The 22,906-nt window shown below is 38.5% G+C and overlaps 1 protein-coding gene across 4 annotated transcripts in view; it reads right to left on the bottom strand.

The window, feature by feature from the left end:
• The window catches only part of NECTIN3 (nectin cell adhesion molecule 3), a 128,649-nt gene extending 106,546 nt beyond the window's left edge, over positions 1-22,103 (bottom strand). For 2 of the 4 annotated variants that reach the window (XR_006207081.1, XM_042954932.1), the window contains exons 1-2: positions 21,879-22,092; positions 21,142-21,457 (exon numbers count right to left, since the gene is read on the bottom strand). Coding sequence is in view for 3 of the 4 variants with exons in the window: in XM_042954932.1 (XP_042810866.1) it covers positions 21,142-21,394 (253 nt within the window). In the remaining variant the exon portion in view is untranslated. Of the gene's footprint in view, positions 1-19,994; positions 20,181-21,141; positions 21,458-21,878 lie in introns of those variants that run through there. The other 2 variants (XM_042954935.1, XM_042954934.1) reach the window with 2 other exon arrangements.
• Between the last annotated feature and the right edge of the window lie 803 nt (positions 22,104-22,906).

Genomic DNA, 22,906 nt, shown 5'->3' with positions numbered 1-22,906 from the left:
GGTAAGTATGAAATAAAAGTCCAACAAATATAAAATAAGTCAATACACATAAAGTAAAAATTCTAGGTGATAGGAAAGTACTGTCATAGTTTTTTTCTCTTCCTTAATGGCATATAAAATCACAGTGTATCTCTTAATCAATGACCTCTTATATTTGATGAAATATGGTAACTGTCAAAATTTGATATCCTAGGGGCATCTGGGTGGCTCAGTTGGTTGAGCGTCCAACTTTAGCTCAGGTCATGATCTCAAGGTTCATGAGTTCAAGCCCTGCATAGGGCTCACTGCTATCAGACCAGAGCCTGCTTCAGATCCTCTCGTCCCTCATTCTCTGCCCCAGGCCTGCTTGCTAACGCTCTCTCAAAAATGAATAACCATTAAAAAAAATTTGGTATCCTAAAGCAGTAAATCAGCATTTGCAGAGTATCGCACCTAAGTCAAAAGCTAGTGCAAGCTGTAACATTCAAAAATCAGACTAGTAAAAATTTAAAAAGAATTACACGTAATGTTTCTACATTCCATATACTTTCTAAATATTTAAATTAAAATGTTTTATTTATGTGAATCTATAGTTCTCAAAGTTTCTAGAAAAGCATTAATATAGACATGTTTCATTTCATTTGGCTTAAGAGATACAAAAAACATATAATACTTAGCTTCTAATCTTATGTACCTTTAAAGTACCTTTACAGTATGGAGATGCATGTGTGATCAACTTATTGACAGTCAACTCCAAACGTACCACCATTTTCCTCTCTGAAAAATGGAATTCCTTTAAGTACTTCTCCTTTCATATAAATATGGCATTAAGCTTTCTCAGAAGATGGCACTATAAGAATTCTGCAGGAGGAAGAGACTCTCTTGCCATGTCCAATGCAGACTAGGAGTCAGCAGCATGGGTATGAGAATACTGGGTAGAGCCAGTCCCAGCCATGTGTCCAGAACTCAGTCCCCCTACAACCTTGAAGCGTCAGCCAGGCAATAACTCTCCCTCTGTTCTCATAACACAGAAACCAGAGACTCCATGCTGCCCAAAGGTTCTCAAAAGTCTACTTCCCCACCAGCACCAGAACTCCCACTACACACTCACACCACCACCTGCACTCCCAAAAAATAGCTTATTCCTTGTAATAACTCCAAACCAGCTCCAGCCTTCTCTACTATCAGGTGGCCTGAACCATATACCTTCTCAAAGTGAACCTCTTCCAACTCTGTCCTTCTTTGGGTATACTCCCTCACAGAACCAGTGGTTCACACTCCTGGGGTGGCTGGCCCACAGAGATCTGTGGTAAGGGGTAAGACAGAGTCAGTATCTACCTTTCACATTCACAGCCAAAGACTGGCTTCTCAGAAGGGCCTACACATCTTTCTGTACAATCGTGTGCACAGATTAGAAGCTAGTAAGTGTTCATTCTAATGTGCTGCAGCCCTGAGTACAGATCAGGACAGAATTTTTCACCACAGGGGAACTGCCCCACAAGTTTTTGGTGGAATGGTTTGGGCACAAGAAAAGAGCTGCTTTTCCTAAAACTAATAGAGACCATGTAGGAAATGGCAGAATTCAAAATTCTAAGGAAACATTTTGACCTTGGATTTGAACAATAAGTCTGCCTTTGTTTCTAAGAGTGGGGACAAAAGAATAAAATACAAAATCTGGGTCACCAGGACTTTAAGCTTCCAGAAATGCTGCCAAACACCTGCCCAAACTCCCCACAGCACATAGCTCCTTTCCTAATTCCTGGTTCTCACCTAATTCCAGGTGTGATGCTCACCTTCCCGGGACTGTGTTATTCTTTTGCCCTTCTGGTTCCTACTTTTGATGCTATTACTTACTTCTCTTTTCTTCTTCCAAGACATAAAATTCAGGTCACTCCCAGACAAACCTAGCCCCCATCACCCACAACTGACCCATCAACCAAACTACACAACATCTACAGATCTGGAGTGGCCTGTGCTGCTAGTAAGAATATTTAACAGTATAGCCACGTTGCAAAACAAACCGGCAATTCCTCAAAAGGTTACAGTGTGGAGTGGTTCCACTCCAAGCTAAATACTCAAGTGAAATAAAAATATATGTCCACACAAAAAGTCATACATGAATGTATAAAGCAACATTACTCATAATAGCCAAAGAGTGGTAATAATGCAAATGTTCATCAACTGATGGAAGAAATAAAATGTGATATAGCCACACAATAGATACGATTTGGCAATAAAAAAGAATGAAGTTCCAATATATACAAAATATGGATGAACCTTATAATCATTATGCTAAATGAAATATATCAGACATGGAACACACATTGTATAACATTTATATGAAATGTACAGAATAGGTAAATCAATAAAAACATAAATTATATTAATGATTGCCTAGTACTGGGAGAGGTGAGGGAAAATGGGAGAATGATTGCTTTTAGGGGAGCAGAGAGTGATGAAAATGTTCTAATATTGACTGTGGTTATGGTTGCACAACTCTGAATATACTATAAACCGTGAATTATTGCACTTTCAGGGGCACCTAGATGGCTCAGTTGGTTAAGTGGCCAACTTTGGTTCGAGTCATGATCCTGCAGTTCATGAGTTCGAGCCCAACGTTGGGTTCGGTGCTGACAGCTTGGAGCCTTGGAGTCTGCTTTGGATTCTGTGTTTCTCTCTCTCTCTGTCCCTCCCTCTGCTCATGCTCCGCCTCTCTCTCTCTCAAAAATAAATATTTAAAAAAAAATTTTTAATTATGTGCTTTAAGTCAGTAAAGCATATGATATGTGAATTACATCAGTAAAGCTGTTATATATTTATATAAAGAAATTTCAGGCAAAATAAATTAGCAGATTCACACTAAAGAAAACACAGGGATGTTTTTCAGGCAGAAGTTAAGAGAATTCCAGATGGAAACTACAAGATGCAGAAAGAAAGAACTATAGAAAGAGTAAGCATATTGGAAAAACTAAATAAACGATTGCTGTATGGGATACACATACACAGACACTAGCACTAACAGCAAAATAAGGATAGAGTTAAAGAGTTTGATGGTCCCTGTATTGTCTAAAAAGGAGTAATACTCATAGTAATTTATACTGCACTTTAATAAAGTCAAGGATGTATTTTGTAATACCTAAAGTAGCCACTGAAATTTAGCAAGGGGGGAAAAGGAATGAAAAATAACTAGTACAAAGGAAAGCAATGAATATATGAATAAAACAAAAAACATATGCACAAGTAGAAAACCAAGATGTAACATAGATTTACGCCCAAATATATAAGGGACTAATTAATCAGAGATAAATAGATATGTCAAATAAAAGACAAAGCTTAGCAGACTGGATTTAAAAATTACATGCTGCTTACAAGGGGCACACTTAAATTTAAGAGTACAAAAAGGATGAAAGTAAAAGTTGGGGAAAAGATACAATGCAAACACTAACCAAAATAAACGTAATGTGGCCATACTAAAAATCAGAAAAAGTAGACTTTAAAGAAAGTAGTATTGCTAGAGATAGAGGACTATTTAATAATGATAAAAGAGTCAAGTGCCAGAGATAGAAAAATTCCAATTTAACTGTACCTCATAACTCAGCCTCAAACCATATAGCACAAAACTTCACAGAATTTAAAAAAAAAAAGACAAATCCACATCATGGAATATGATTTTAATACACCTCACAGTAATTAACTGAAAAAGCAGGGAAAAAAATTAGAAAGGATAAAGACTTATTACTTGTACAATGCAACCAACTTGACCTACTTGATATATACAAGGTAAGAAAACAATTACCCAACAAAAGCAATATACATTCTGTGTAAGTATACATGGAATTATCAACATTGACCTAATGCTATTTCCAAAGACTGAAATCAGACACAAGTTCTTTAACACAATGTAATTATGCTAAAAATCAAAAACTAAGGTAACTAAAATATCTTCATGTATCTAGTTAAGTAATAATTTTCAAAATAATCCAAGACTCAAAAAAAATCACATGGAAATTTTTTAATGTTTTAAACATTTATTTGCATACAATGCAGATAAAGTCATAATTAAAGGGAAAAATAGGCTCAAATGCATATATAAGAAAAAGAGAAAGGCTGCAAATCAATAATCTAACTATTCATCTCAAGAAATAGAAAAGAGATAAGAAATAAACTCTCCAAAAAAAGTCAAAGGAAATATGGACCAGGAAAATAATGAAATAGAAAACAAACATAAAATAGAGAGGATCAACAGGAATCAAAGGTGGGTTCTTTGGTAAGTCCTTATAATAAAACTGATAAACTCCTGGCAAGACTGATCCAGAAACCAAGACAACACAAATTACAAAAAAAAGAAATGAAAAGGGGGGGGAGGCGGCATTGCTACAGATCCTTCAGGTATTGAAAAAAGAAAAAATAAAGCTAGTAAGAGGACATTAAGAAAAACTTCATGTCATTAGAATTGAAAGCAAGAAACTAACAAATCCCTAGAAAAACAGAATGAGTCAAAAGTGACACAGAAGATAGAAAATCTAAGTACCATAATTATTAAAAAACGGAATCTACAAATAAAAATCCTTCCCACAAAAAAATATTCCAGGCCCAGATGGCTTTACCTATGAATTCTACCCAACACTTAAAGAGAAAAATAATACCAATCTTAAACTCATACACAGGACAATAAAGGTGTAATACTTCTCATTTTTTTTGAGCACACCATAACTTTGATACCAAAGTTTGGCAAGATCATATGAAAGGAATATTCCAGGACAACTGATAAATATTGATGAAGAAAAAAAATAAAGAAAATAATAGTCAATTGAATCCAGTGATATAATAAGATATATAATTCATCAAAACTAAACCGTGATTATTCCAGAAACACAAAGATGGTTTAACATTTTTTAAATGTAATTCACCATATTAAAAAAAGGAAAAAAAATCCTCTAATCATCTCAAAATTAAGATATAGTATTTGATAAAAGTAAACACCATTTATGACAAAAATTCTTAGCAAACTAGGAATAGAAACTTTCCTAATCTGATAAAGATTCTATTAAAAAAAAAAACTACAAGAATCATACTTAATTTTGAAATGTTGAACACTGTTTTACCTCTGAGATTAGGAACCAGACAATGATGCCTGCAATCACCACTTTAATTTAACATCATAGTGGAGCTATGATGCTCCAGAACATATAAGCAAAGGAAAAGAAAAAAAAAAAAGTATAAGGAATGAAAAAAAACAGGCTTTCACTTTTTACAGATGGCATGACTCTGTAGATGGAAGATCCAAAAGTTTGACTAAGTATTAGAAATAAATGAAGTTAGCACAGTATCTGGATGTAAGATCACGATACCTAAACTAAAGCATTAGATTTTATATGCCTGCAATTAGTAATATTTTAAAATATCATTTATAGTAATATCAAAAAACAAGTAACTTGAATCTTTGAGTAGATTAAATGTAATAAAAAATTTATAGTGATGCAAGACCTCGACACAGAAAAAAAACAGAAAGTTTTATGGGAAATGTAGAGAAAACTTAGGTAAATAGCGAGATAAACCAGACTCACAGGTTGAAAGATTCAGTATAAAGACGTCTATTTAGCCCTACATTAATTCATACAGATTTAATGTACTCACAATAAAAAATCCCTATAGGTTTTTTGTGGCAATTGATAAGCTGCTACTAAAATTTATACAGAAAAGAAATGGACCAAGACTAGCCACATTAAACTTGAATAAATAGGTGGACTTACTCTACTCAACATCAAGATGATCTCACGGCTTGTGGGTTCAAGCCTTGCATCAGGGTCTGTGCTGACAGCTCAGAGCCTGGAGCCTGCTTCGGATTCTGTGTCCCTCCCTCCCTCTCTCTGCACCTCCCCCCGCTCCTACTCTATCTCGCTCTTTCTCTCAAAAATAAATAAATGTTAAATTCAGATAAATAAACAAATAATAAAGCTATAATGAGATATTATAACTTTTTTAATTTTTTTTTTAACGTTTATTTATTTTTGAGACAGAGAGAGACAGAGCATGAACGGGGGAGGGTCAGAGAGAGGGAGACACAGAATCTGAAACAGGCTCCAGGCTCTGAGCTGTCAGCACAGAGCCCGACGCGGGGCTCGAACTCACGGACCGCGAGATCATGACCTGAGCCCAAGTCAGCCGCTTAACCCACTGAGCCACCCAGGCGTCCCAAGATATTATGACATTTGTGCCAAGATAGCAAAGTGGACAAATGGAATGAAGAAGAGAGCCCCAAAATAAACGCTGGCATGGACAGCTGCTTGATTTATTATAAAGGCAGCACTGCACAATAGTTTCTTTCCAAAAACCGTGATGGTCAACTGGATAGTAAATGAAGAAAAAATATGGATCCTACCTAATAATCACAAAAAACAAATTCTAGATGAATCACAGTAAAGGCAAAATGATAAAACTCCTAGGGAAAATGTTTTCATGATAATGCACTAGAGAAAGATATTGTAAATAAGGCAAAGAATTAATTATAAAGACAAAGATTGGTTTTGACTACCTGGATAATTATTAAAGAACTTCTGTTTATCTATAGACACCATCAATAGAGTGAAAAGACCAAAGTAGGAGAAGATATTTGTAATACACATTAGGGTTCATACGTAGCATACATTAACAAATCCAACAGATCCGTAAAAAGACAAAAGACAATACAACTGAATAAAATGGGATAAAAACCAACGGGCATTTCACAAGAGGATATTCAAAATGGTGCAAATCCTTAGATCCCAACCATCAAGGAAATACAAACTACAATCACAATGTTATACCACTGCATACTGCTCAGAATGGTTAAGAAAAAGTACTGACATTACAAAGGGCTGGTGAAGACGTGGAGCAAATGAGTCTTACAAGCTACTGATTGGAAGTATGAATTGTTACTGTTTAGTAAACTTATTCAACAAAAACATGCATAAAATGAACCAGCAATTCTACCACCAAAAGAGAAATAAAATGATGTTCATGGTAGTACCATTCATAAAAGCCTCAAACTGAAAACATCCCAAATTTCTGTCCAACATTAAAACTGATGAATTATGGATGGTGACAGGACAGAATACTGCACAGTAGTGTTAAAAAAAAAATGTTACACGCAACAACATGAATTTCACAACATCAGCAAAAAAATATTATATAAAGTTAAAAAAACAAAACAAATTTATGGAGTTAAAAGTCAGAATTGTGGTTATTGCTCAGGGAGACAGATGTGTGACTGGAAAGAGTGTGAGGGAGCTTCTAGAGTGCCAGTAAATTTATTTCTTGACCAGGGTGATGGTTTCACAGAGTTGCTAATCACAGTTCACCCAACTGCACACTTACCATTAATACTTTTCTGTAAAAGTATGTCAATAAAAAGTTTTAATATTTCATCAATCAGTATCTCCAGCCTTGTTCAAACAAGCTCATACCTCACATCGTCTAATGCTGTGTTCACCTTTCACTCAAATCAAAGACAAATTACCATATGATTTCACTTATATGTGAAATCTAAAAAACAGAACAAACGAACAGAAATAGAATCATGAATACAGAAAACAAAGTGGTGGTTGCCAAACATTAGGGGGTTGGAGGGAAGGGCAAAATTGGTGAAGGGGTTAAGAGGTATAAACTTCCAGTTATAAAATAAGTCATGAGGATGATAAGTATAGCACAGGGAACAAAAAAGCCAGTAATATTATAATAACATTGCATGGTGACAGATGGTAACTATACTTATGGCGGTAAGCACAGCCTAATGTATAGAACTGTTGAATCACTATGTTGTACACCTGAAACTAACAGAACACTGTCAACTATATGTCAATTTTTTTTATAAAGCTTTCCTTCAACTTTCTGTAATGGACACCCATGGAAAGTATAGTCCCTTGTGCTATGGTAATAACAATATCCAATCTCTAAGAGCAGCAATGCCAGTCTAAGAGGCAAAGCTGTACATAACCTCCAGTGTCTCAAGAAGCAAAAAGCAATGACCTTGATAGACTGTCCCTTGACATTATCTTGGCTGTGGTTCTGGGTATGGTTCTAGATGTCTAGCCTCCCTTGGGTCTTGATTTCCATACGTGAACCACCTGGTATCTAACTGCCTCCCAAAGAACCCTTCCTAATGCCATCACATTGGGAGTTAGGGCTTCAATATCTCAATTTGGGGATGACAAACATTCAGCCCATAACAACTGATACATTATTCTTCCCCCATCAAATTACTCTTTCTCTTTCCTAAGAGTGGGCCATACCTTACTACTTCTTCACCGTCCCCTCATTTGTTAACTTTTTGGAATTTGACCTCACCTAACCACTTTTACTAAATTACTGGGTCATCCATGAGTCCTCTTAACTACTAAATATATTGGTTTATTTATCAAGTAAGGTTTTTTTCCAGATGATTTCCCCTCTCCCTCCTTCTTATCCAATTAAAATACCTCAACCTTGAAAATTTTTCCCAGTCCCCTGCCCACTTCTCTTTCCTTTCTTCCTTCTCTTCTCTCTCCTTCTCTCCTCCCCCTCTGCCTTCTATCTAAAAATTCATCTATTCCCAATATCTCAATCCTGGTAATTCCCAACTCCACATATTATCTCCACCATCTCATAATAAATTTCCAACTACAGCTCTAAAATATTTCCCTAAGGCACTTGTACCCCAATGTTTATAGCAGCACTCTCAACAACAGCCAAATTGTGGAAAAAGCCTAAATGTCCATCAACTGATGAATGGATAAAGAAACTGTGGTTTATATACACAATGGAGTACTACGTGGCAATGAGAAAGAATGAAATATGGCCCTTTGTAGCAACATGGATGGAACTGGAGAGTGTTATGCTAAGTGAAATAAGCCATACAGAGAAAGACAGATACCATATGTTTTCACTCTTATGTGGATCCTGAGAAACTGAACAGAAACCCATGGGGGAGGGGAAAGAAAAAAAAAAATGAGGTTAGAGTGGGAGAGAGCCAAAGCATAAGAGACTCTTAAAAACTGAGAACTGAGGGTTGATGGGGGGGTGGGAGGGAGGGAAGGGTAGGTGATGGGCATTGAAGAGGGCATCTTTTGGGATGAGCACTGGGTGTTGTATGGAAACCAACTTGACAATAAATTTCATATATTAAAAAAATTAAAAAATAAAAAAAATAAAATATGTCCCAAAGACACCGCAATTTAAATGCCTCCAAAATGTTACTGGACTAAAACTAATCAATACCTTTACCATACTTTTCTAGCCATTCAAAAGAGAAGCATTAAGTTCAGATCCAACTCTTCCTTTCTCACCCACTATGATATCCAAACACTAGGTAATCTACTCAGATCCATCTCTCCATTAAAGCCTTCTACCAAAATGCTATTTGTCTTCACAACCTTCTCTTCCATGAACGATTATAATGGCTATTCCTTTTTGTCTCTCATATCTCCAATATATCTTATACACTGCGATCAGAGCAATACAACATCCTCAAATCAGACAGATTCAGTAGTTACTTGCCTTCAAAAGCTCCTCACTGCCTACCACACACATTCTCCTCAGCATCAGTAAAGTATTTAAAAATCCATGACTTCCCTACAAAAAGCTCATGCTTGAACCACACGGGAACATTCCTTCCACAGAATTCTCAGTCCAGTGATCTTTTCAGCCTGGAATGCCCTCTTTCTCTTTGAATTTCCCTCACAAATGGAAATCTAAATTCTTCCCTCAAGGTTCAGCTACAAAATTAGGCCTTCTATTAAGTCTTCTTCCATTGCCAGTAAAACTGCTCCTTCTTCTATAATCCCACAATACTTTTATATTTCTAATATAAGACAATTCACTTTCCCTTGCATCATTGTTAGTTGTATTTATAAAGCACTATATTGTGCAGTTTAAGGAGTTCATTTAATTTTCACAGCAACTCTGTAAATGAAGTACTTAGCCAATTTTTTAGGGATGAAACAGGCAGAAAGGCTAAGTAACTGGACCTAACATACACACACACACACACACACACACACACACACACTACTAATTCCAAATCTCCTAACAATTAAAATTTACATTTATTAAGTGCAAAGACTCCAAGGCCCCTTGCATAGCCCTTTCTGTGTAACAGATCCTTTGTGTTTTAATATAACCCTATTTTACTTGTCTGAATTTAATCCATTCTTGAAGACACAACTCAAAAGTTTCGTCTCCTCTACTTAGCTTTCCTTGACTCTTCCAGGTCTTACTGATCTTTCTTTTAGGCTGTACCATACTACTTGCAACGTTTTTACAAACACCTTTTTTGTATATATTTTAACATACAGTTAGTCTTACCAATAGGTCTATAAACTTGGGACCAACCACCATGTCTTATTTCACTGTGATATCTTCTAACCACCTAGCTCTCAGTTGGTGTTGTTTTACCTATTTTCTGATTGACGCTCAACAGTTCCCAATTTATCCCCTGCTCCAATTCTAAGTCCTTTAGTTTTTGCATTATAGGTATGGGTCAACTGTTGTGACTAACTAAAAAAAATATTTTAATAGTAAATATTACTCAACTGACTCACAGGTCAAGTAAGTATTTTAATCATCTGATGGAAGAAAAATCAAGAGCGATTATTTTAGATGACTGTAGAGGGCAGCAAAGCAATAGTAGTATCCTCAAAGATCTGCATTTTTCTTAGGCAATTTCAGAGTTGTTTTTATATTTCAGCAGATGTTGTTAGGATTCAAACTTTTACAAGGCAAGAGACTTTTTTTGCATGCTCTATACAAATTTCACCAACTACTTATATATTTAAACATTTTCACAATCAATATAACAAAACTGTGCCAATGTCCAGATCCTTTTATACACATACGGAAAAATAAGTTTGATAAGCAATGCATGGCTTCAAAATAGCCACCAAAAATTGCTAACTCTTACGAATCTAAAACTTGAAATGGTTTTCACAATCTTAAATATGGAAAAGAATGTCAATAGTTAACCAGTCTTATTTCTTCCTAAGAATAGGTGTCTTCATTAGTGTTATTAATTCTGGCCTTGATATGCCTTCTTTTATTATTCAAAATCAGTCCGGTAACCACAGAAGCTATACCAGCTTTAAAAGAAAAAAAAAAATAAATCTTTGACATTGTACTAGTGCACAACAAACAGAAGTAACAATTTGAAAGAGAATAGGAATTCCTTACCATTATACTTCAATATTAAAGTTCATTCTGGTTTTCAGATGAACTAGCCAAAGCTGTATAAAATAATCATAGATTTATAATCATATACTTACAATGCTTATAGGAATGGAGAAGCTACTATAAAAGTTGACAGTCAATACAAGCGGATTATTTGAACATGTTACTCAAGGTTTTTGTTCGTGGTAATTTTTTATCTCTTAACTTTAACAAGCAGAGAAATCTGAGGTTCAGAACAGCTGCTAGAGCCATTAACATATGCAGACTCATGGTTTAGTGAAAAATGCTATGAGGTTCTAGCCCTATGTCCGTAATGAGAAGGATAAAACTGTAGTTAAGTACCTTCTCCCACTTGAATCTCTTCAATAAAAAATAAATAAAATAGAGAAGCTTTTAAAAATTTTGCACTTAAAATAAAGTAACCAGGGTATCCCTAAGCACATTTAAAAACTAGACAGTTTAATGGTGTGACTTAGCCAATATTTAAATTGAACTTCTAGCCATGAATGATTATCTCTAATCTGAATCAAATTAGAAGGGAATTTGGAGTTCATAATGACAGGACACTTATGAAATGAATCTTAATCTAGCCCACAGTAGCTAAGACTAAATTAGAAATCATATTAATAAGTTTCAAAACAGCCTAAGATAATCTAGTAATAATGACAATCATGTCTATCATGGATAACACATAGAAATAGTTACTATATGAATATGATTGTGAACCACAGTTCACCAATACTACTATTTCATTAACATTTTTGGTTTTCCTCTAAAGTGAAGACATTAGAAGGGTCAAGCACAGGGTCATGTGGGTGGCTCAGTTGGTTGAGTGTCAGACTTCAGCTCAGGTCATGATCTCATGGCTCATGAGCTCAAGTCCCAAGTCAGGCTCTGTGCTGACAGTTCAAAGCCTGGAGCCTGATTCAGATTCTGTGACTCCCTCTCTCTCTCTCTGCCCCTCCTCTGCTTGCACTCTGTCTCTCTCAAAAATAAATAAACATTAAAAAAAAAAAAGGCATCAAGCACACTGTTAATTGTATACAATGTTCTCAACACTGAGTTGGGGTCCTAGCTGTATGCACCTATATTTATAATTGCCTCTTGGTTTTTTCAGGTCCTTCCCAGTAACAACACTGACATATATCCATTACAAAACAGATTAGGTATCTTAATCTTACACTTTATTTTGAAAATTCAAATTCAGGGTGAGATGTGATATACATAAAGTGAGGCATGTCACACATAAGCTGTTTAAACTACAAATGCCCTGAGATAAATAATGCACAGCTGATTTTACAATACCAAAGGGAAAAAAACTGTATTCCTCCTAGAAGATCAATTTTGCAAACATCTCAGATTCAAAATGGGTAAGACAATGGGGAATAAAGACACAAACCTAAAGATAGCAAAAAAGAATTTTTAGAAAAAAAGAAAAGCCAATGAAGAACTATCTCATCAAGCAACATCTTTAAAACCTACCAACCTCTTCTAGTTTATTAGACAATATGTATGTATTCACTCCCCCCCCCCATCTAGGAAAGTAGGAATAGGACTGTCAAAATAGGAATAATATCAAATATACAAATCCCTCTAGGGATATACTTCTGAGTGTGTTCTGTACAACATAGCTTCTGCAATGTAACAGGTATTACACAAAAAAGATTTTTTTTAATTAGTTTGTAAAACAGTATATTTTACGGAATAATTTTTTAAGCTATTAGTATATTAATGCATATAGTGACTTTACATAAGTGGGTTATATAGCTAGTTTTTTTTCCATTCCCAAGTCTATTTAACCACAGTACTTTATCCCAGAAACATATCTTCTGAGACTTGAATTCAACAGAAACACTTTGGCAAACGTTGCTCTAAACCTAAAAACATGAAGGGGAAAAAAAAAAGTGAATAGAATGTGTGTGCTTTTTCCTCTAATGACCACATGTCACATTATTAAACACAAAAGAGGGTAGGTGTCCAGGGACTAAGGAATGAAAGATATCTAGGATCAGATAAGAAATAAAATCAAGTTCACAAAAGTTTCATAGTTATTTATTATAGCTATTATTCTATTTTATTTCATTATTTTACTTCAATATGGAAGATGAAATCCTAAACCAAGTATTCTCTTCATGCCATTTATGTTATAGCAAATTTGGTCAATTCCTTAAACAGTTATTAATGGGCAAAAAAGCAAATGTTAATAAAATCTATATAGTTTGAAAAATAATCTTTGTTTATTACAATACTTGTTATGATACATACAATGAAGCATGAGGCAAGATCTCTACTGCAAAGAGCACACATTACAAAACAACTTATAATTAAATACTACATAACAAATGTAAGAGTAACTAGAAAGAAGAAAAGCTCACTTTAGTCAAGAAGTGGTGAGGGAAGGCTTCACAGAGAAAACTGATCTTAAACCAGCTATTTCAGAATTTCGCTAGGTAGGCAGGAAGAGTAATATTATTTTAGGCCTTATGAGTAAGGACCAGAGTAGGTAATAGGCATTACCTACTTCAGAGACACATATAGTTTAGGCCTGCACTGTCCAATATGGTAGCCTCCAGCCACACGTGACTACTGAGCACATCAAATACAGCTAGTTTAAATAACAATCTGTAAGTTAAAATACACACCAAATTTCAAAGACTTAACTAGGAAGGAAAATGTAAAATATCTCAATTTTTTAGTATCAAATGCACAGTGAAATGATATTTTGGTTATACTGTGTTAAATAAAATACATGATTAAGGTTAATTTCACCTGTTCCTTTTACTATTTCTAATGTGGCATAAGGATAACTTAAAATTCTGTGTATGGCTCATATTATATTTCCACTGGACAGTGCTAGTTTAAATTTGACTTTGCTGTTAAACTCCTGAAATAAAGAAATTTGAGTGCCTACTATATGCCAAGCACTTCTGATGCATTAGTGAACAGAAGAGTGGAATATTTCTTTCAGAAGAAGAACCACATCTGGTCAAATCATAAATTTAAATGTTGTAATAAAGAGCACTCATCAAGGGAAGAAAGAATCATCTAAAGATGTCTCTCAAACTACAAATGTCCCAATCCCCAGGCTCCACTCCCCACCCCTCTTGCAAAAATTGTCAATCCAGTAAATCCACAGTGGAGCCTGTTTGAATGTTACTTGAAAAAGATTCCCTAGTAACTAAGATTTGAACCCAACTGCACACCCTACTTCTGCAGACCCTGGCTAGCTGAGAACAGTGATTTATAGCACCGCCTTTCCTTTTAACTTTATTTCTTCTGAATAACCCTAAGCTGAGAGCTTAAAAAGCCTCCACTCAGTGCAAAGCTAACCTATTTAAAATAAGAACAAGTTTGATTTCTCTAAGCCATTAAAGTTCAAGGAAATCAAAGTTTTTTAAAAAATACTTTCCTATCTATAGATCCACAGGTATAATTTACTATCTTACACCTACAAAATAATCATCTGAAGTGCTGAAAGACATACTGCCAATTCTTAGCCACTTAATCCAGTTATGAGATGGCATATTTTTACACATGCCTCAAATTCCAGTTTATGAATATCTACACAATGCAACAGGTAGTTCTTTCCTACTCATCTTAATTAGCAGAATGAATGTTGGGCAGTAAATAGGACTACAAGAAAAACAATCACTCTGAATACTATACGAAAGAGAATATGTAAAATTGAGATTAAGTATGCAATACAAGATCGTTTCTAAAACAGTGTAGTACTATTATAAAATAGTACTAAAAATAGTATAGCATGAGTATAAAATAGACTACAGTACCTGCAATATGGCTGTTTCCAAAGTCATAAGGGGAAGCTCTCACTAAAGTTTTAAATGAATTATCTATAGTATAATAATTGAGTCATTTAGGAAAAAAATTAAAGCTCACCCTTGATAAAGAGTCAGGATAAATTTTATTTAAATAAATTATTAAATGTCAGAACCTAGTATAAAAATAGAAATCTTGGGGTGCCTGGGTGGCTCAGTCCATTAGGCATCCGACTCTCGATTTCAGTTCAGGTCATTATCTCATGGTTCCTGGGCTTCCTTGGGATTCTCTCTCTGTCCCTCCCCCATAAGTGCTCGCTCTTTCACTCTCTCAAAATAAATAAACTTAAAAAAAAAAATAGAAATCTTAAGTTTTATGAAATTCAGGAAAGGATACATAGTCAAGACTTTAAAAAATTTTAGATAAAAATACAAAAAATAATCAAAAGTATGACATTTATGGTACTTACATTTTTGGACCTGAATGCTTGGAACATAAAATCATCTTTAATAATCATTCTATTACTAACTTAAGGATTGATTTTATCCTAAATTTATATATTAATAGCCATTATTAATTAAATGCCACATCTTTCACAAACTAGTTAGTCCTTACTATGAACTGTCATAAGGACTTTAATGGATTATAGAATATGCTATAACAATATGTTATTTACTCTAATTTTAAAGGGGCAAATCACAAAATGTCAAAATACTCTATTTTTTAACAAAGGTATCCTAGCCAGCTTCTCTTCAGTAATTTTCAAATAATAGGCAAGAAGTCATAAGTTTAACTTCTTAACTATACAAATGCAAAATGCCCATTAGAGTTCCTGAATCACTAAATTAAATATATTTAAGCATAATGAAATAAACAAGACAGTAAATACACACATGCACACACAAATATAAAGTTGCCCAGCTTTTTCCAGTTCCTATTTCTGATGCTATGGCTAAATACAAGAAAGGAAGATCTGGGGTTTTTTGCTTACTTTTAAATTTGGTTCACTTTCCAATTATATCTGCTAAGAATGCGGAAAGATTTATATGGGCAGTACATATTATAGGCTCCAACCTGATACTATCAGTAACTTGATAAGGTAGAAGCTTACTTGTGACACTTTTCTCCAACTCTACATTTTCAATACATTCCAAGTGACCTTAGGGAACTGCCAAATCTTAAAATGCATTCCACATCATTAAGGGAAGATTCAACTTGGTTCCATACAATTACAAAAGTTAATTTCACTGTATCCTTATATTCTAAGAATTGGTCTTCTGAATATTTATCTGAAACAAATTTAACAAATATTTAAAGAGCACTGACTGCGCTACACATTAAAAAAAAAAAACTGTAAAGTGCAAATAGATTAAGTTAATTACCTTGAAAACTCAATTATTCAAGACATTAGGGTAGAACTGAAGAATGGCAAATACCAGGCAAGTTAGTTTATAATGTGCAATGCTACTAACACTTGAATGTTTACCATATTCCATGCACTGTTTTATTATTTTATTCTTTGACTTAATTCTCTCAACAACTCTACACACAAGGTGATGATGTCTTTTTTTTTTTTTTTTAAGATGAGGTTAAATAGCTTGCCAACAATTCACAAAGCTGTTAAGTGGCAGCCTGTTTTTCAGAATCAAACTGCCCATTTAGTATTTAAACAATAAAGATCAGAAAGAGACAAGAACAAACTTCTACCACCTACCACAATGTCTAATCTCACTAAGATCTGCCTCACTGATTTTAAAAAGTAATTTTACTTCTCACAATTCACATTTATCTTTACCTAACGCGTTTGGAATCCCTCTTCTGGGCAACCCCACAGTACCTCATGCAGATCTCTATCATAAACACTTGACTGTCCTATAATCAACAATTGTCTTCATGTCTATCACAATGCTGTAAGCTCCTTGAAGCCAGAACTCTGCCTTATTCATGCTTTATGTCCCCAAGTGCCTATCAAGTGCCAGGAATACAGAAAGTACTGAAAGTGCTGTTCAAGATTCAATTTAATAATACATCTTCTTTATCGTCGTTTATCATTAAATAAAACCTTGATGAAAATGTAAAGTCATGGAATCCTAGATTCAAATAGGAATGGACAAAGACCAAACAGGCTTTATTATCTCCTTCATTGATACCATACCCCTGCTAACAGTCTCTACCTTTCAAGAAGAATGTTGGAAGGAATGTGAGATAAATCTGATCACATATGAACTGAATATTGCTATCATAAAGAAATATAGCTGAAACTAATTTAACACTGTGTGTTAACTACACTTCAATTAAAAAAAAAAGAAATATGGAATTCTAGAAAAATGGGATTTAAATAAATGGGACTTATCAAGTCACTTGATGTTGTAAATCTAGCCCCCTTGACCTTTATACCTAAGAATTTCTCAGGCTTAAAAAACAAAACAAACCAAAAAAAACCAGAGTTTGTAAACCTGTAAAATTCTCACTTTAAAAGTTCAGTTCTTCAAATAAGACAGATAGTATACACCCTCAAAACAGCAAATAATATGTAATTTTTTACACCTTTCAGAATATCAAATCTACCAGTTGCAAGGGTTTTGTTTTAGCACATGAACAGGATATAAAAATTATCTTGTACTAATAGATGACATTGCAGATGTTGAGCATAGTTAAGGTCATGCTACATGTGAGCAGCATATCCAAAAAAGCAGCAAAAAGAAAAAAAACTGTACGTGTCAAACAAGTAAAATATTCTGATTAAGAAATCATCAGATAATCACCTTTTTAAAGCCTAAAAATCTTTTCAATTCTAAAACTGACTACTCAAACATTAGTACACGCAAAACCTTGTAAGTAGTGCTACGAATGTCAAATCAACAAACAGGTTACATGAAGACAATTCTACTTCCATACTTACTAAGCACCCATAAGTCAGGACAACTGTGCCCTACTCAAAGACTGAATTCTAAAATAGAGAGAGGTTGATGGAAAAAAAAAACAAAAAACAAAAAACTTGTCATAAGGGTTCACAAATTAGGGTGTTATTAACACTACAAGCCAGAAAAGGAAGCTCTTTAAAAGAACAGTGCAAGAAACACAAAGCTAGTGCCTGTCTCTACAACTACCAGCAAAATTGACTCTAAAAACTTGAATTTACACCTGCTCTAAATCACAGTCCATTTGCCTATACTGCTTGAATTTTTAGGACCTTAAATAAAAATATCAACCCCTCCATTAGCACATCACCAAAAAGTATTTAAAGAAAAAACACACCTTTCTTCTGCATGAAAACCGTGTGTTCCTTCAAAAGTAATCAGCCCTTGTACAAGCCCTTGTACAAGCACTATGAAATTATTCAAATTCGGTATCTTTGATTATACGCACATGTCACCTAGTTTCAGTCTTCTATAAGGCTTTGCTTAGCAAGATAAGCCTTTATTAGAGGTACAAATAATAGTCACTTAGTCCTTAACACAATCTAAATCAGGATAGTAAACCCCCTCCAACTTTTCTCCCACTCAACTGTAATCCACCATCTTCCCTAATGGCAAAGAACAGTATACAAATTCAACGTAGAATCTTGCATCAATTTACAGAGGTAGCAGCATTAAGAATTGTGTTGTGGAACCAAACAGCTGGGGAGTGGAGATACAGAAACAATGCGGATTAGATAACAAGCCACTTATCAGGCTATACCCTGTAAATCAGAAACTTTCATTACCGTGCTTGAAACGTGGTGGTGAATTGGTAGAGGAGATTCTTAGCCTATAAGGGGCACTCAATCTCTTGAAACTCTGCCTCCCCTCATAACCAACTACCCTGACACACCTCCCGGAACAGGACTCTCTTTCTTCTAAATCACACCATCCCAGAAATCCGCACACATCTCTCCTTTTAATAAACACTAATGAAACTTCTGGTTTCATTTACAATCCCACTAAACACAGATCCAACAGCAGCCTTATGTACCAATAAAAATGTCTTAGCTACACTAATCTTTGCGCAAGCGTTAAGTTTTGCTTCACCTTCCTCACCAAGTTGAGTGTTCGAATGAATAACTTCCTGCAGTATTTCGGTATTACCAAAAGCCAAAGCTAATCCCCCCAAACTGGTGTGGCCTCACGTTCCCAAATCACTGCCTTCCATTAATGATCACTTAGTCCATCTCTCTTGCATGAGGCACCAGATATTTTTTTTTTTTTTTTTTTTTACAGGATCCTTATAACAAGTGGATTTCTAGTCTCGGATACCTAGGAACAGAATTTACAGAGACTCGCCCCCAAATGTGATAAAAAACTGTAACATACAATGAGGGGACGAGGCGTGGGGTCTGTTTTAATCCGAACAGCCACAGCACAATCGATGCAATCAGGTATTTAACACACAAATCGAAGTCCTGAGGACAAACAGCGTTCGCTATAATAAACATGGACAGTGTGGGAGACGTCCCATAAACTGGAAGGCAGCGACGGGCTCAATGCAAAGCGATCCAGAGGCTGCCGGGGCAGAACCGGGCCGGAGGACGGAAGAGAACTGTAAGGAATGCTGCAGGGTGGGCTAACATGGTGCCTTCTCCAGAGCGGGAGGCCAGGAGGGGTTGGGAGCCTACGGCTTCATCCCGTCGGGCTCTGGTCCCTGGAGGTATCTGGACTCACAGCTCAAGTTTCACCAGGGAAAAAAGGAGGCGGCAAACGTGCAGCCCGGCACCTTCGCCCCAGCCCAGAAGTCCGCGCTCTCGACTTCCTCCGCGAATGAGCGACGAGTTAACGGTTCCCGGAGCAAACACGAAGGAGCTCCCCGCGCACCGAGCACTCGGCATCGGGCAGCGGCGAGCGGGGGAGGGGAGCGGCCGGCCGGCCGCCCGTCGCAGCACTCGCCGGCCCCGGCCCTTCCCGGGCCTCGCCCCGGGCGCGGCGAAAAGTTTCCAGCCAAAGTCCGCGGCACCCTCTCGCGCAGTCAACCGCCGAGCACACCCGCCTTACCGCCCCGGAGGGCGGCCCGCGCCGACCGGCGGTGGAGCCGGGACCCTCGGTCGCGCCTCCCTCAGCCCGCGCCGGCCGCCGAGGTTCACCTACCACAGAGCCGGGAGAAGAGCAGCAGCGGGAAGAGCAGCAGCAGTAGCGGCGGCGGCGTCGGGGGTGGCAGCAAGAGCCCGGCCCCGGGGGGAGAAGCGGAGGAAAGTTGTGCTTTGCCGCCTCCGGGACACAGCGGGGCCGGCCCCGGGGTCCGCGCCATCCCCCACCCTCCCCCCGGCCCTCTCACTCGCCCGCCCCCCCTGCTCCCCCGGCCCCGGCGCCTTAGGCTCTGGGCGGCGGCAGCAGCGGCCGCGGCGGCAACGGCGGCGGCGGAAGGTCCGGCGCGCGCGTCCCCAACTCCCAGTTCTTGAGCCGTCGCCACCGGCTGACACTCAGCCGAGCGCTCGCGGCTGCCTCGACTCTGCCTTCGCCGACGCCACTGCTGAGGCTGAGGCGGGAGCCGCCCGCCGCTGCCGCCGCCGCCACTCCCCTCCCCCCGGCACCCGCCCGCCTCGAACTCCTGGGAACTCGGAACGCACCACCCCGCCCCGCACGGGAGGGGGAGAGGAAGCCGACCCTCAGAGCCGGCGCTGGGACTCTCCCGCCCTCCCTGCACAACTCCAGCTCCCGTCTGATCGCTGACTGCAAGCCGCGTCTCCTCCCACCCCGCCCTCCTACACACGCTCCTCCCCCTTCAAAAAAAAAAAAAAAAAAAAAATCTCTTCTCTCCACTTTGATAACGGGTTTCTCCCAAAGCAGGGCTTTCAAGAGGACAGGAAAATCTGGAATAGGTTAGTAGGCCCCGCCCCTCGTTCCTGCCTCGTCCCCGCCTCGTCCCCCCTTCTAAATGTTTCCAATGGTCTCGCCCACTCCGCCCCTCGCGGGTCCACCGCTGCCCCGGCGCTGACGGAGGCGGAGGGCGGTGGGACAATCGTGCTGGCTGCTCGCCTCGCCCCGGCCGCGCTCTCCCTCTGGCGGGGTGCCGGGACAGGAGGAGGGGGAGTGGTGAAGAGGGAATGGCAGGATGGGCTGCCCTTCCGTTGCCCACGCTAAAGGTCCCTGTCTAGGAAGCTGAACACAGCCCGGAGAACTAGTCATCTCCCTCCTCGCCGGGGACGCAGGGGGCTGAAAGGAGAGACTTTCTCCTTCCTGCTTCCCGGGACACTGGCGCTCTCCGAATCCCTTCTTTCTTCCCAGCCCCACTTGCCCCAGCCTTCCGAGGCTTGTTTGCACAGGCGATTTTCTTGCTCCTTTCCCTTGGGAGGGCGGTTTGGTGGAGGGGTCAACGGAGCCGAGCGAGGAGAGGGGCCCCCAGAAGGTTTGCTTTCTCGCTCTTGCTTCTCCGGCCGCCGGGCTGTCCGCTGTCCTCGCCGGGCGACTGGCAACAGGAGGCCATGGATTCCCCCATCGGAGCGCCTAGAGTGCGGTGGTGTTTTTCTTTGGTTTTGTTTCATTTGCATGTTCGCACGTGTAATTTTATTTTCATTGCTTGTTTTCCTTTGAGCTGACCGCGGTAAAGGGACCTGGGGAAGTGTTAAGCATTTGGCCCTAAGAGGTCTGGGATCCACCACGACCCTCCCTCACCCCAGATGGCTGCGCGCTCTGCCCTTTTCATCCACCCGCCACGCACAGCCCTGGTGGCCTGACCTTGAAGCCACAGCCCCTGGCGGTTCTGCAGGGGCGGTGGACAGTTTGGACTGTCCCGAGGGGTACTGGAGGCAGAAGACACACGTCCTCAGTCCTGATACCATTAACTAATTGTATGTAGGTCCTGCCATCTCCACCAGATAGTCGTAAATGTGGCTTCAATAAGAAGAAAAGTCGAACAAGGATTTAGCCGCCTATCGCAGCTAAAACTAATGCTTGCCTGCCGCCAAGAGCACGCCCCTTCCATCACTAGGGTTCCCCCACCCTCCACCCACTGATTTGCAATGTTTTACTCACCTCCAAAGCTACACACCGTTCTACCCCTGCCTACCTCTCTTTTTTTTCTTAACTTCCGCCTCCCATCCTGTCTCCCAACGCTCTGGTTTAGTGCCTTCTCTTCTTCCACCCCCTTTCTCTTCTCTTTCTCTCTGCCTGTCTCTGTCGTCCCTTGTAAGCCTGTCTCCTCCAGCCACTCCTTTCCATAGCCTATCCTCAGGATGCGCTTGTGAATAAACCTTGTCCTGCGTCTCTACTGGAGAACCCCTGATGATGATCGTAATTGACGAAATGTAGCTATTGTGACATTCCTCAGCTGTGCTGACACCACCGTTTCCCTTGAGAAAATTTCTTTTCCTATTTTCTCATTCTCTAAACCTAATTTCACTGCTAAATTTAGATAAAGCCCACTGTGCAGCGACTAGCTAATTATCTGTTTAGATAACACTTAGACACGTTGTTGAGAGTCAGTTAAATGTTAAACAACCAAAATTTTAATATCGCTAGCCAATTTCATTCCACTGGCCTTACCATGATCGGTCCAGTTTCCAGGAGAAGTAATTTAGCCAACATTTGAAAAGATGCCAAAGGCTTAATATGGGGGGCCATTGTGCAATTGCTACAGAGACCATGAGGGATTAGCAGGTTTAGTGCTTCTCAAAAGGATGATACGGAGCTTTAAAAAATATATTTCCTCCATATTTTGAGAAATTGGATTAGTGACATGTTATGATTATATTCTCCTCTGACCTAAAGTGAAGAAAGAGCATGGAAGAGCAGTATTTATAGAAGTTATATAAGCATTAAAAGAGCACCATGCTGGTGTTTTATGTGCATACATGCATTATGTTCTAATATTAATCGCTTGTGTTGATATAACATCTTCAGCCAGGATGTCAAAGCACAGGCTTCCCATGGAAGGCAACAATGACTGTTATCCCTTCCCAAAGAGGAACCTAGGCACAGAGGTTAATTGAAAATGTAAGCTGTATGGGGTGATTTTTCAGCCAGAACCAAGTTCTTGCCTTCCAGTTGGCACACTGACCCCT

This window comes from Panthera leo, chromosome C2, assembly GCF_018350215.1.
Source record: "Panthera leo isolate Ple1 chromosome C2, P.leo_Ple1_pat1.1, whole genome shotgun sequence".
In the NCBI taxonomy this organism is placed as follows: Eukaryota; Metazoa; Chordata; class Mammalia; order Carnivora; family Felidae; genus Panthera; species Panthera leo.
This window is presented reverse-complemented; position numbering and strand designations above follow the sequence as displayed.